This window comes from Melanotaenia boesemani, chromosome 9 (assembly GCF_017639745.1).
Source record: "Melanotaenia boesemani isolate fMelBoe1 chromosome 9, fMelBoe1.pri, whole genome shotgun sequence".
Classification (NCBI taxonomy): Eukaryota; Metazoa; Chordata; class Actinopteri; order Atheriniformes; family Melanotaeniidae; genus Melanotaenia; species Melanotaenia boesemani.
The window spans coordinates 37,489,635-37,503,501 of record NC_055690.1 but is presented as its reverse complement, the minus strand read 5'-3'; the positions used below and the strand labels follow the sequence as shown (position 1 = coordinate 37,503,501).

Below are 13,867 nucleotides of genomic sequence, written 5' to 3'. Positions count from 1 at the left end.
ATAAATGAAAATAGCCTTCCCTATATAATGGCAGATAATTTCATTTAGTATTTTTCTAGCAACACTTCTGATCAGAAGTTCTTATGTGCCATAAGCTCAAACTGACCCATTTCATGTTTTTGTTCAGCAGACTACATGGACTTGTGTAGTTACGCATCATAGACTTAATAACCTTTGGCCACCCCGCTATTTTCTCTGGCCACCATATGGCCACCCCTAAAAAAATCTCTCTGGGCATCCCTGGAGTCAGGGCAGAAAAACCTGTGGATTTCTTTTCGTTGTAATGTCCCTATTTCGCCGGCAGAGGGCAGTATGCGTCCCTCTAATCCCTATCGCTGCGCTGCCCAGTGCCTCCCGCTGGGGGGCGCAGCTTCTCCTGCGCTTCCTCGGGGGCCTGATGAGAGGATGGCGGAGGCAGGGGGACCGGTGTCCACTGCGGCCCGGTGCCCGGACGAGTCATCAGACAGCGAGCCGGAACAAGAGCCCGGATCTCCGCAGAAACTCATCCGGAAAGTTTCGACGTCGGGCCAGATCCGCAGCAAGGTAAGGTGGTGGTTCTAACCCGGTGTGCCGGCGTCAGTGGTCATCAGAGGGGTGGGCCACTCGGCCATGGCTTGCTCCGCTCCGCTCCGCTTGGATGAGAGACCGCATCACCGAACTCCCGTTAAAGTTTCACACTTTCATCCTTTCCGCGTCGCACAGTTGATAAAAACCGTCATTAACACCAACAATAGCTGCTGTCCGATTCCCGGTGTTCTGTTCGCTCATCCGGCTTTATCTGCGAGAGGAACACTCCATCTTTGCCTCCTTTTTGACTCATTTTCCCCACATTCCTCTCCCCTGCTGCTCTCCAGCGACAGCGGCACACTGCGCTACAAAGCTTCACCAAAAGGAGGTAATTAATCTAAATATAGGCTGCTGGTGGATGTTAATGATGCCGAACTGACGGTTGGCTAATTTCACATCTCAAACCACTTTTATTATCTATATGGCTGCGCGCGTTTAACTAGAAATGGATGTGACGTTAAATCTGAGGGATTTTAAGCGGAGTCAGGAGCCAGTGTCTGCTTCTGAGAGAACGGTACATTACCGACCACAAATGTTGCACCAACCCTCCCCATTAAGAAAGTGGAAAGCACTTTATACCCTGTTGGTTTTGGTCATGTCTGGTTAAAAGACAGAATTAGTCTAAAAGTTATTTGTTGTTTTAAACCTTTAGCTGCGTGTAGCATCAAGCTAGTTTTGGTGAAGCAGAAACTGTGATTAAAGCTGAAGTTCCCGGAATATTCAGTAAATAATCCCAGAAACCAGAAAAATGGATTTATTTCCACCGTTTAGACTAACTCAGTCCGGGCATTTAAGGCTAGGGTACACGGGCTAGCGGCACCGGGTTGGAGGGGCTCAGGCCTGGCTGGAAGCCTCTCCGCTGCCCCCCGCTGCCCACCCCGGAGCGGTGGTCTGGGCGCGGGTGGCCCGCTGACTACAGCCCTGTAGGTGGCTTCAGTGCTCCGTGATTTCCCGTTAATTTCTTTTCAGACTGAGACATAACGGTTCTGGTACCGATCCACTTTAAACCAGCTTCTTTGCAGTTTCTGTCAGCGGACGTGATTGAGGCAGTCCCTCCACCCACCTGTCAGACAGGTAAACTGATGATTGTTTTAGTTTAACGGAGCTTACTGTGCTGCTGCGTTCAGGGCCCGTTAAAAGCTTGGAAATGCAGGAAATGCTTCAGTTTTTCTTAAATTAAAAGTCCGAACCGATTTAAAACTGATTTTCTGACTTTTTCAACACAAATTTTCCAAGAGTACCCAACTGCAGGGGAAGAGACAACTTAACATCTCAACTCAATTCTGTAAGTTTGGTGGCTTCGACTGCAGAAACAGTCCTACCAGGGCTGATACGTTGCCTACAGTTAGTGACCTGTAGTCAATCCAACAAGTAATAACTTGACCAAAAAGGGATACAGATACATATAGAGGCACGCCATCTCTTTACACAGAAGAATAAAGAACATCTGGACATAATGCCATGTTTTGGAAGCAGAAAAAGAAAGAAAGAAGTTTTAAAGCAGGGCCGTAAGCTGGAGGACTAAATGTGTACCTGAATGAACATCCGACAAGGAAAATGCCAACATCACCCGGCAGGTATGTGTCCTCAGAAAGCCACCTGGACGACAAACAGCGGGACAAACATCAGGAGGCAAACACTGCTTACCCCCCAACGTCCCGAGCTCAACCAGTGTTGCATTCGAGGATCGCTTAACTTAGGGTATGAGAGGATTAAATAGACGATACTTATTAAAATATCTGACCTGCTTACTGTCAGCTAAGATCAGTTAGACTAGTATAACTAAACTACCTAAAGCTTTAGTCATTGAACATTAAAGACCCACTGCAGTGCTTATTGGAACTATTTAAAATGTTCTAAGTGGTCTTTAAACTGTGATCATGACGTTTTTTGGGACTCTGCTTCTGCAGAGAACCAGTCGCTCATTAGCAATTTGCCTCTGAGTTATGGGCGGAGTCAGCGCTGCTCAGTGCTCTCAGGTTGGTGCTGAACATCGTCCACGTGGCCGTCGCTATGTGCTAGCTCTGCATGGTAGCGTGCTGACCGATCGTTAGGGGTGCGTGTAACACCGGAGAACGCTGACGCACGTCTTCAAGTGTTGACTGCAAACCACCGTGTGGTTGTTACGTACGGATGGCTGCTGTGAGAGCGATGGATTAAGCTTGTCAAATAAAGAAAGCTAACGGGATTAGCTACCCGCTACTACACGCGTTGATCTACCATCTCTTTGTCCTCGGAGGGGGCGGGGCAGGAGCTTGTGGCCCCACCCTGTGGGTTTATGACGTGTAAATGCGGGTCTGTCTGAACTCGCCTTTTCCTGCCCGCCATTGGTTCACAATGATTTAAATGCAGAAGTACTCAGAAAAGTCATTTTAATCAAATTCTTCACAAGATATGTTGTATGGACATGAACAACGTGAAAAACAGGATTTTCACCGCAGTGGCTCTTTAACTTCTGTAGTTTGTGGAAGAAACTTCACCACTTTTCTATCTTCCTACTGTTAATAAGGTCGACATTCTCGCCGTTTCTGAAGCTGTCTGGACAGTTTACAGGCAGCTCTGAGACTTATGGAGGTGGATGTTCGCCACAGGCGGGTGGTGGCATGGCCACTCCGTATTAGATGGAGACGGGACTTGATGTAAATGACGTGTCTACCAGACTTAAAACCAGGTCTTGCTGGCTGCTGGATGAACCCTTGAACCAGAACAGAGCACGGATCAGGTGATCTAAAGATTTGGTTCTGTGACAGTTAAAGGATCAGCCCTCATTCAGTGTAGGGTCTTTAACATCAGCATGTTGGATCATATCTACACTCGTGTTCTGGATACGTGCTGCATGTCCACAGCTGCTGCCTCCAGGAGAACAGCGCCACCTCCAGCTGGTCCAGGGACGGCAGTGAAGTTATCCAACTTTCAGGAGGATTTCCTTGGTGACGTGACGTTCGGTGGGAAGACGTATGTGCTGTTGAATCTCTCCATTTGTGTGTGGATGTTTTCTGAGAATTGTTAGCAATCACGCCCCTTTAATAAAGAAATGTCCGGTCCGAGCCAGAAGTGCTGCTGGGGTCGGCATCTGAAAGGCATCCGCCGAACAAGCTCGCTTCCTCTCTGGTAAAGAATGATGAGACAAAGAGAACAGGGTAGGAAAGGTGGTGAGGAGTCTCTGACAGCGAGATCTTCCTCTGCCCAAACGAATAGTGGACCTGTTAGCATTCGCCTCAGTCGATTGTTGGATAAGATTGTGTACATGATTACTTTTCCAGTAATGATTTAACAACATTATTCCAACATGCCTCTAGACCAACCTTCCACCTGGGCTGACTGCAGCGTAGCACCATGTTTGTGGGCACCGTGTTTGTGGGCACCGTGTTTGTGGACACCTTGTTTGTGGACACCTTGTTTGTGGGCACCGTGTTTGTGGGCACCGTGTTTGTGGACACCTTGTTTGTGGACACCTTGTTTGTGGACACCGTGTTTGTGGGCACCGTGTTTGTGGACACCTTGTTTGTGGACACCTTGTTTGTGGACACCTTGTTTGTGGACACCGTGTTTGTGGGCACCGTGTTTGTGGACACCGTGTTTGTGGGCACCGTGTTTGTGGGCACCTTGTTTGTGGGCACCTTGTTTGTGGGCACCGTGTTTGTGGGCACCGTGTTTGTGGACACCTTGTTTGTGGACACCTTGTTTGTGGGCAGCGTGTTTGTGGGCACCGTGTTTGTGGACACCTTGTTTGTGGACACCTTGTTTGTGGACACCGTGTTTGTGGGCACCGTGTTTGTGGGCACCGTGTTTGTGGGCACCTTGTTTGTGGGCACCGTGTTTGTGGACACCGTGTTTGTGGGCACCGTGTTTGTGGGCACCGTGTTTGTGGACACCGTGTTTGTGGACACCGTGTTTGTGGACACCTTGTTTGTGGGCACCGTGTTTGTGGGCACCTTGATGTGGACACCGTGTTTGTGGACACCGTGTTTGTGGTCACCGTGTTTGTGGACACCGTGTTTGTGGTCACCGTGTTTGTGGACACCGTGTTTGTGGGCACCGTGTTTGTGGACACCGTGTTTGTGGGCACCGTGTTTGTGGACACCGTGTTTGTGGGCACCGTGTTTGTGGGCACCGTGTTTGTGGACACCGTGTTTGTGGGCACCGTGTTTGTGGGCACCGTGTTTGTGGGCACCGTGTTTGTGGGCACCTTGTTTGTGGGCACCGTGTTTGTGGGCACCGTGTTTGTGGACACCGTGTTTGTGGGCACCGTGTTTGTGGGCACCGTGTTTGTGGGCACCTTGTTTGTGGGCACCGTGTTTGTGGGCACCGTGTTTGTGGACACCGTGTTTGTGGGCACCGTGTTTGTGGGCACCGTGTTTGTGGGCACCGTGTTTGTGGACACCGTGTTTGTGGTCACCGTGTTTGTGGGCACCGTGTTTGTGGACACCTTGTTTGTGGACACCGTGTTTGTGGGCACCTTGTTTGTGGGCACCTTGTTTGTGGGCACCGTGTTTGTGGGCACCTTGTTTGTGGACACCGTGTTTGTGGGCACCGTGTTTGTGGGCACCGTGTTTGTGGACACCTTGTTTGTGGACACCGTGTTTGTGGACACCGTGTTTGTGGACACCGTGTTTGTGGGCACCGTGTTTGTGGGCACCTTGTTTGTGGACACCGTGTTTGTGGGCACCGTGTTTGTGGACACCGTGTTTGTGGGCACCGTGTTTGTGGACACCGTGTTTGTGGGTACCTTGTTTGTGGACACCGTTTTTGTGGACACCGTGTTTGTGGGCACCTTGTTTGTGGACACCGTGTTTGTGGGCACCGTGTTTGTGGGCACCTTGTTTGTGGACACCGTGTTTGTGGGCACCTTGTTTGTGGGCACCGTGTTTGTGGGCACCTTGTTTGTGGACACCGTGTTTGTGGACACCTTGTTTGTGGACACCGTGTTTGTGGACACCGTGTTTGTGGACACCGTGTTTGTGGGCACCGTGTTTGTGGGCACCTTGTTTGTGGACACCGTGTTTGTGGACACCGTGTTTGTGGGCACCGTGTTTGTGGGCACCTTGTTTGTGGACACCGTGTTTGTGGGCACCTTGTTTGTGGACACCGTGTTTGTGGACACCGTGTTTGTGGGCACCTTGTTTGTGGACACCGTGTTTGTGGACACCGTGTTTGTGGACACCGTGTGGCTCGACGTCAGTGCAGCTTTTCATGTGATTGATCGGGACTTTTTCTATGTTTTAACTTACTGGTTTCAGAGCTACACGTTGTTGGTACGATCACAGAAATAACTTGAATCTGACAAAAGTAATAAGAAATAAATCATCATCATGCACCATCATGATTAAAATGGCTTCCTGTGAGGTTTCAGTCCTTTGCCATGAAACAGGAAGTGGCTCTAACCAAAAAGCATTCGATGTTTGTCATTAGAGTCCGAGCCTGAAAATGTTTGTACATAGAAGACGACTGTAATTATTAATAATCTCATTTTATCGTCCAGCCCTACGACGCCATCTGTAGACCTATCGCATGTTCAGATAAGGCAGGATCACCAAGTCTCTGACTCGATGACGTGGTCCACCGAGTCAGAGGCTTCAGATAAATGAATTAAAGCTGCAGGTTGATTCCTGCTCCGTTGGTAATGTCCTTTGCGACCTTGGTAACGGCCGTTGTTTCCTAAAGCCAGATTGATGTGGAGACAGAACATGTTGGTGTCTTACTGACAAGTTTCTGAAAGACTTTGGCTAAAATACAGAATTTGGAGACTGGCCTGCAGGTTTTAGGACTTGAGGAACCATGATGAGAAAGGATCCAGCTTCTGCTTAAAGGTTTGGTGCAAGCTTAATAAACCAGGATCAAGCATGTCTGGAGAAGCTGGTTTATTAAGATCTGTAAGAACCACATTGCGGGGTTGGATGTTTGGCTGGTTAGACTCAACTTTTCTGATGAAGTAAAACCATTTCTGGGCTGCCAACTAGTCCGCTTTAGATCAGGTTTCTCTGGCCTCAACCCAGGCCAGATCTTTGACCCAGTCCAGATCTTTGACCTAGGCCAGATCCCCGGCCCAGTCCAGATCCCCGGCCCAGGCCAGATGCCCGGTCCAGTCCAGATCCTCGGCCCAGGTCAGACGCAGTCTAGATCCCCGGCCCAGGCCAGATCCCCGGTCCAATCCAGATCCTTGGCCCAGGTCAGACCCAGGCCAGATCCCCGGCCCAGGCCAGATCCCCGGCCCAGGTCAGACCCAGTCCAGATCTCCGGCCCAGGCCAGATCCCTGGTCCAGGCCAGATCCTCGACCATGGCCAGATCCCTGGTCCAGTCCAGATCCCCGGTCCAGGCCAGATCCCTGGTCCAGGTCAGACCTAGGCCAGATCACTTTCTTCCAGTAAATCGGACAGCTGAGGACTAAACTACTGATTATTTCCACCTTTAGCTCTAAACTTACGAAAGAGGACGTGTTTGTTTCTAATAAAATAGCTCAGAGCGTGGAACTGATGATATAACTGTATGAGCTTTCATAGATGCTACAGCACTGAGACATTTAACCCCTAACAGGACCATCTTCGTCCGCGAGAGGTTTAAGCGTCAGACAGGACAAGGATATCAGAGGATTCAGTCCAGATCGAAAAATAAACATCTTTTTTAAATTTACTTTACTTTAAAACGGGGGTTAGAGACACACCTGCAGTAGAGGACGTTCCTAAAAACGGACTTTAAGTCCAGATTTATTCCAGATCCTGAAAGGACAGACTGAATCCTGATCCGGATCTGTTGTTCTGAAGGTAGATGAATGTTCCACTGTCATTAAACTCAACACAAATAATTAAATAAATTATAATTATCTGTGTAATTGTGAGAGTCCTGTTGAATAGGAGAGCTAAAGCAGAGCTGAAATGTTGTATGGTACCTGAAGGCAGTTTGAAGTGGTTTCTATTTAAAGCTGCTGTTTTCACAGAGAACACACAAAGAACGAGTCATGTGGGAGTAACGAGGAAACTCAGGGTTGATTCCAGTTTCCTCTCTTACTGGAATTCTGTTGATCCAGTCTGACCTGAGTCGGGCCAAGTCTGAGTCCAATTCTGACCTGAATCCAAGTCTGACTTGAGTCCAAGTCTGACCTGAGTCCAAGTCTGACCCGGGTCAGGCCAAGTCTGAGTCCAAGTCTGACCTGAATCCAAGTCTGACTTGAGTTCAAGTCTGACCTGAGTTCAAGTCTGACCCAAGTCAGGCCAAGTCTGAGTCCAAGTCTGACCTGAGTCCAAGTCTGACCTGAGTCCATGTCTGACCTGAGTCCAAATCGGACCTGAGTCCAAGTCTGACCCGAGTTGGGCCAAGTCTGAGTCCAATTCTGACCTGAGTCCAAGTCTGACCTGAGTCCAAATCTGACCTGAGTCGGGCCAAGTCTGAGTCCAAGTCTGACCTGAGTCCAAGTCTGACCCGAGTTGGGCCAAGTCTGACCTGAGTCCAAGTCTGAACCAAGTCAGGCCAAGGCTGAGTCCAAGTCTGACCTGAGTCCAAGTCTGACCTGAGTTCAAATCTGACCTGAGTCCAAGTCTGACCCGAGTCAGGCCAAGGCTGAGTCCAATTCTGACCTGAGTCCAATTCTGACCTGAGTCCAAGTCTGACCTGAGTCCAAGTCTGACTTGAGTCCAAGTCTGACCCGAGTCGGGCCAAGTCTGAGTCCAGTTCTGACCTGAGTTCAAGTCTGACCTGAGTCCAAGTCTGACCTGAGTCCAAATCTGACCCGAGTTGGGCCAAGTCTGAGTCCAATTCTGACCTGAGTCCAAGTCTGACCTGAGTCCAAATCTGACCTGAGTCGGGCCAAGTCTGAGTCCATGTCTGACCTGAGTCCAAGTCTGACCTGAGTCCAAATCTGACCTGAGTCGGGCCAAATCTGAGTCCAAGTCTGACCTGAGTCCATGTCTGACCTGAGTCCAAATCGGACCTGAGTCCAAGTCTGACCCGAGTTGGGCCAAGTCTGAGTCCAATTCTGACCTGAGTCCAAGTCTGACCTGAGTCCAAATCTGACCTGAGTCGGGCCAAATCTGAGTCCAAGTCTGACCTGAGTCCATGTCTGACCTGAGTCCAAATCGGACCTGAGTCCAAGTCTGACCCGAGTTGGGCCAAGTCTGAGTCCAATTCTGACCTGAGTCCAAGTCTGACCTGAGTCCAAATCTGACCTGAGTCGGGCCAAGTCTGAGTCCAAGTCTGACCTGAGTCCAAGTCTGACCCGAGTTGGGCCAAGTCTGACCTGAGTCCAAGTCTGACCCGAGTCAGGCCAAGGCTGAGTCCAAGTCTGACCTGAGTCCAAGTCTGACCTGAGTCCAAGTCTGACCCGAGTCAGGCCAAGGCTGAGTCCAGTTCTGACCTGAGTCCAAGTCTGACCTGAGTCCAAGTCTGACCTGAGTCCAAGTCTGACCCGAGTTGGGCCAAGTCTGACCTGAGTCCAAGTCTGACCCGAGTCAGGCCAAGGCTGAGTCCAAGTCTGACCTGAGTCCAAGTCTGACCTGAGTCCAAGTCTGACCCGAGTCAGGCCAAGGCTGAGTCCAGTTCTGACCTGAGTCCAAGTCTGACCTGAGTCCAAGTCTGACCTGAGTTCAAATCTGACTTGAGTCCAAGTCTGACCCGAGTCGGGCCAAGTCTGAGTCCAGTTCTGACCTGAGTTCAAGTCTGACCTGAGTCCAAGTCTGACCTGAGTCCAAATCTGACCCGAGTTGGGCCAAGTCTGAGTCCAATTCTGACCTGAGTCCAAGTCTGACCTGAGTTCAAATCTGACTTGAGTCCAAGTCTGACCCGAGTCGGGCCAAGTCTGAGTCCAGTTCTGACCTGAGTTCAAGTCTGACCTGAGTCCAAGTCTGACCTGAGTCCAAATCTGACCCGAGTTGGGCCAAGTCTGAGTCCAATTCTGACCTGAGTCCAAGTCTGACCTGAGTCCAAATCTGACCTGAGTCAGGCCAAGTCTGAGTCCAAGTCTGACCTGAATCCAAGTCTGACTTGAGTTCAAGTCTGACCTGAGTTCAAGTCTGACCCAAGTCAGGCCAAGTCTGAGTCCAAGTCTGACCTGAGTCCAAGTCTGACCTGAGTCCATGTCTGACCTGAGTCCAAATCGGACCTGAGTCCAAGTCTGACCCGAGTTGGGCCAAGTCTGAGTCCAATTCTGACCTGAGTCCAAGTCTGACCTGAGTCCAAGTCTGACCTGAGTCCAAATCTGACCTGAGTCGGGCCAAATCTGAGTCCAAGTCTGACCTGAGTCCATGTCTGACCTGAGTCCAAATCGGACCTGAGTCCAAGTCTGACCCGAGTTGGGCCAAGTCTGAGTCCAATTCTGACCTGAGTCCAAGTCTGACCTGAGTCCAAATCTGACCTGAGTCGGGCCAAGTCTGAGTCCAAGTCTGACCTGAGTCCAAGTCTGACCCGAGTTGGGCCAAGTCTGACCTGAGTCCAAGTCTGACCCGAGTCAGGCCAAGGCTGAGTCCAAGTCTGACCTGAGTCCAAGTCTGACCTGAGTCCAAGTCTGACCCGAGTCAGGCCAAGGCTGAGTCCAGTTCTGACCTGAGTCCAAGTCTGACCTGAGTCCAAGTCTGACCTGAGTTCAAATCTGACTTGAGTCCAAGTCTGACCCGAGTCGGGCCAAGTCTGAGTCCAGTTCTGACCTGAGTTCAAGTCTGACCTGAGTCCAAATCTGACCCGAGTTGGGCCAAGTCTGAGTCCAATTCTGACCTGAGTTCAAGTCTGACCTGAGTCCAAATCTGACCCGAGTTGGGCCAAGTCTGAGTCCAATTCTGACCTGAGTCCAAGTCTGACCTGAGTTCAAATCTGACTTGAGTCCAAGTCTGACCCGAGTCGGGCCAAGTCTGAGTCCAGTTCTGACCTGAGTTCAAGTCTGACCTGAGTCCAAGTCTGACCTGAGTCCAAATCTGACCTGAGTCGGGCCAAGTCTGAGTCCATGTCTGACCTGAGTCCAAGTCTGACCTGAGTCCAAATCTGACCTGAGTCGGGCCAAATCTGAGTCCAAGTCTGACCTGAGTCCATGTCTGACCTGAGTCCAAATCGGACCTGAGTCCAAGTCTGACCCGAGTTGGGCCAAGTCTGAGTCCAATTCTGACCTGAGTCCAAGTCTGACCTGAGTCCAAATCTGACCTGAGTCGGGCCAAGTCTGAGTCCAAGTCTGACCTGAGTCCAAGTCTGACCCGAGTTGGGCCAAGTCTGACCTGAGTCCAAGTCTGACCCGAGTCAGGCCAAGGCTGAGTCCAAGTCTGACCTGAGTCCAAGTCTGACCTGAGTCCAAGTCTGACCCGAGTCAGGCCAAGGCTGAGTCCAGTTCTGACCTGAGTCCAAGTCTGACCTGAGTCCAAGTCTGACCTGAGTTCAAATCTGACTTGAGTCCAAGTCTGACCCGAGTCGGGCCAAGTCTGAGTCCAGTTCTGACCTGAGTTCAAGTCTGACCTGAGTCCAAGTCTGACCTGAGTCCAAATCTGACCCGAGTTGGGACAAGTCTGAGTCCAATTCTGACCTGAGTCCAAGTCTGACCTGAGTTCAAATCTGACTTGAGTCCAAGTCTGACCCGAGTCGGGCCAAGTCTGAGTCCAGTTCTGACCTGAGTTCAAGTCTGACCTGAGTCCAAGTCTGACCTGAGTCCAAATCTGACCCGAGTTGGGCCAAGTCTGAGTCCAATTCTGACCTGAGTCCAAGTCTGACCTGAGTCCAAATCTGACCCAAGTCAGGCCAAGTCTGAGTCCAAGTCTGACCTGAGTCCAAGTCTGACCTGAGTCCATGTCTGACCTGAGTCCAAATCGGACCTGAGTCCAAGTCTGACCCGAGTTGGGCCAAGTCTGAGTCCAATTCTGACCTGAGTCCAAGTCTGACCTGAGTCCAAATCTGACCTGAGTCGGGCCAAGTCTGAGTCCAAGTCTGACCTGAGTCCAAGTCTGACCCGAGTTGGGCCAAGTCTGACCTGAGTCCAAGTCTGAACCGAGTCAGGCCAAGGCTGAGTCCAAGTCTGACCTGAGTCCAAGTCTGACCTGAGTTCAAATCTGACCTGAGTCCAAGTCTGACCCGAGTCAGGCCAAGGCTGAGTCCAATTCTGACCTGAGTCCAATTCTGACCTGAGTCCAAGTCTGACCTGAGTCCAAGTCTGACTTGAGTCCAAGTCTGACCCGAGTCGGGCCAAGTCTGAGTCCAGTTCTGACCTGAGTTCAAGTCTGACCTGAGTCCAAGTCTGACCTGAGTCCAAATCTGACCCGAGTTGGGCCAAGTCTGAGTCCAATTCTGACCTGAGTCCAAGTCTGACCTGAGTCCAAATCTGACCTGAGTCGGGCCAAGTCTGAGTCCATGTCTGACCTGAGTCCAAGTCTGACCTGAGTCCAAATCTGACCTGAGTCGGGCCAAATCTGAGTCCAAGTCTGACCTGAGTCCATGTCTGACCTGAGTCCAAATCGGACCTGAGTCCAAGTCTGACCCGAGTTGGGCCAAGTCTGAGTCCAATTCTGACCTGAGTCCAAGTCTGACCTGAGTCCAAATCTGACCTGAGTCGGGCCAAGTCTGAGTCCAAGTCTGACCTGAGTCCAAGTCTGACCCGAGTTGGGCCAAGTCTGACCTGAGTCCAAGTCTGACCCGAGTCAGGCCAAGGCTGAGTCCAAGTCTGACCTGAGTCCAAGTCTGACCTGAGTCCAAGTCTGACCCGAGTCAGGCCAAGGCTGAGTCCAGTTCTGACCTGAGTCCAAGTCTGACCTGAGTCCAAGTCTGACCTGAGTCCAAATCTGACTTGAGTCCAAATCTGACCCGAGTTGGGCCAAGTCTGAGTCCAATTCTGACCTGAGTCCAAGTCTGACCTGAGTTCAAATCTGACTTGAGTCCAAGTCTGACCCGAGTCGGGCCAAGTCTGAGTCCAGTTCTGACCTGAGTTCAAGTCTGACCTGAGTCCAAGTCTGACCTGAGTCCAAATCTGACCCGAGTTGGGCCAAGTCTGAGTCCAATTCTGACCTGAGTCCAAGTCTGACCTGAGTCCAAATCTGACCTGAGTCGGGCCAAGTCTGAGTCCATGTCTGACCTGAGTCCAAGTCTGACCTGAGTCCAAATCTGACCTGAGTCGGGCCAAGTCTGAGTCCAAGTCTGACCTGAGTCCAAGTCTGACCCGAGTCTGATTGAGTCTACCCTCTGAACTGGCCCTGCCGGTCTGATCAAGTTGGTCTGAGTCTGTAATTTGTTACAGCCTGACCGAATCGCTCCTCCGAGTCATTCTGAATCAGTTGGTTTGAGTCGGTGTGAGTACGAATCGTTCCTAGTTTATCCAAGTCAGAGTTAATTCTCCGACTATGACCCGAGTATGACTGAGGGTTTTCCCTCAGGGGTCTGTTTTGGTTCCAGTCTGGGTTTTCCTTTTTTATTGATAATTAAAACGACTCATATTATACTCATTATGATTACTGATTATTACTAACTGGATCTAATATGCTGAATGGAGGGCTGATTCACACATACACGTCAACTCCAGTGTTGGAAAGAGAGAGCGGGAGTTAAAGCGGAGGAAAGTCTGCGGTAAGCATAGCGACCAAAACCTAAGTAGTAGTGGTGCCTCTGAATGACCACGGTGATGTTTTATAGGCATCCTCGCAATGTCTTAAGTCACTGGATGTTGTTCATCATGGAGTGTTCAGGTTTATTATGTCAGAGAGTTGGCTGGCCCTCGCTGTGTATTCGGAGACAAAACCATTGGCACATCTTTATTTATAAGGCAATATTAAATCTGCTTCCCTTACTTATGTGATGATGTCCAACCTAAAAGAAACAGTAGCTTCAAGCTTCGTTCTGTGGCTCAGGATGTATTTTTGCTCTATACACAAAGTTTTCAACATGCTGCTCCAACAGCTTGGAGTCTGCTGCAGGATCAGCTGTGTCTGGGGAACCGGTCTCCTTACTCCTTTTTAAAAATAAGTTACGAGCATTAAATGAGGAGTCTTCAGGTTGTAAATGTTTTAAATAATAGTTTGTAACTTGAAGTTTTGATGTGTTTGTAATTTCATTGGTGGTTTGACTGACTTGTAATTTGGGTTGCTGCCAGACTCTTCCTGGTTAAGTAAATAAAATAAAAAAAGATAAAAATAAAAACAGATGGTAATAACCGGGACCCTGTACAATGCATGTATACGTGTGTGTGTGGGTGTGTGTGTGTTATATGTCTATACGTAATGAAGCTGACTTTTAGTGCAGTTTAAGCTTTTGCTATAACAGCATTCGATTTTTCAAATGAGGAAAGTTTGTAGAAAATGTTTTCAGTTGAAATGACTCTGGAAAAAATGCATATGCACATATAGAGCCGTA

The 13,867-nt window shown here is 49.9% G+C and overlaps 1 protein-coding gene across 2 annotated transcripts in view; it reads left to right on the top strand.

Moving 5' to 3' along the window:
- Window positions 1-389: 389 nt before the first annotated feature.
- Window positions 390-13,867, top strand: part of LOC121645639 (diacylglycerol kinase delta-like) — a 55,235-nt gene continuing 41,757 nt past the window's right edge. For both annotated transcript variants that reach the window (XR_006011467.1, XM_041994220.1), the window contains exon 1: window positions 390-543. Coding sequence is in view for 1 of the 2 variants with exons in the window: in XM_041994220.1 (XP_041850154.1) it covers window positions 406-543 (138 nt within the window). In the remaining variant the exon portion in view is untranslated. The remainder of the gene's footprint in view (window positions 544-13,867) is intronic.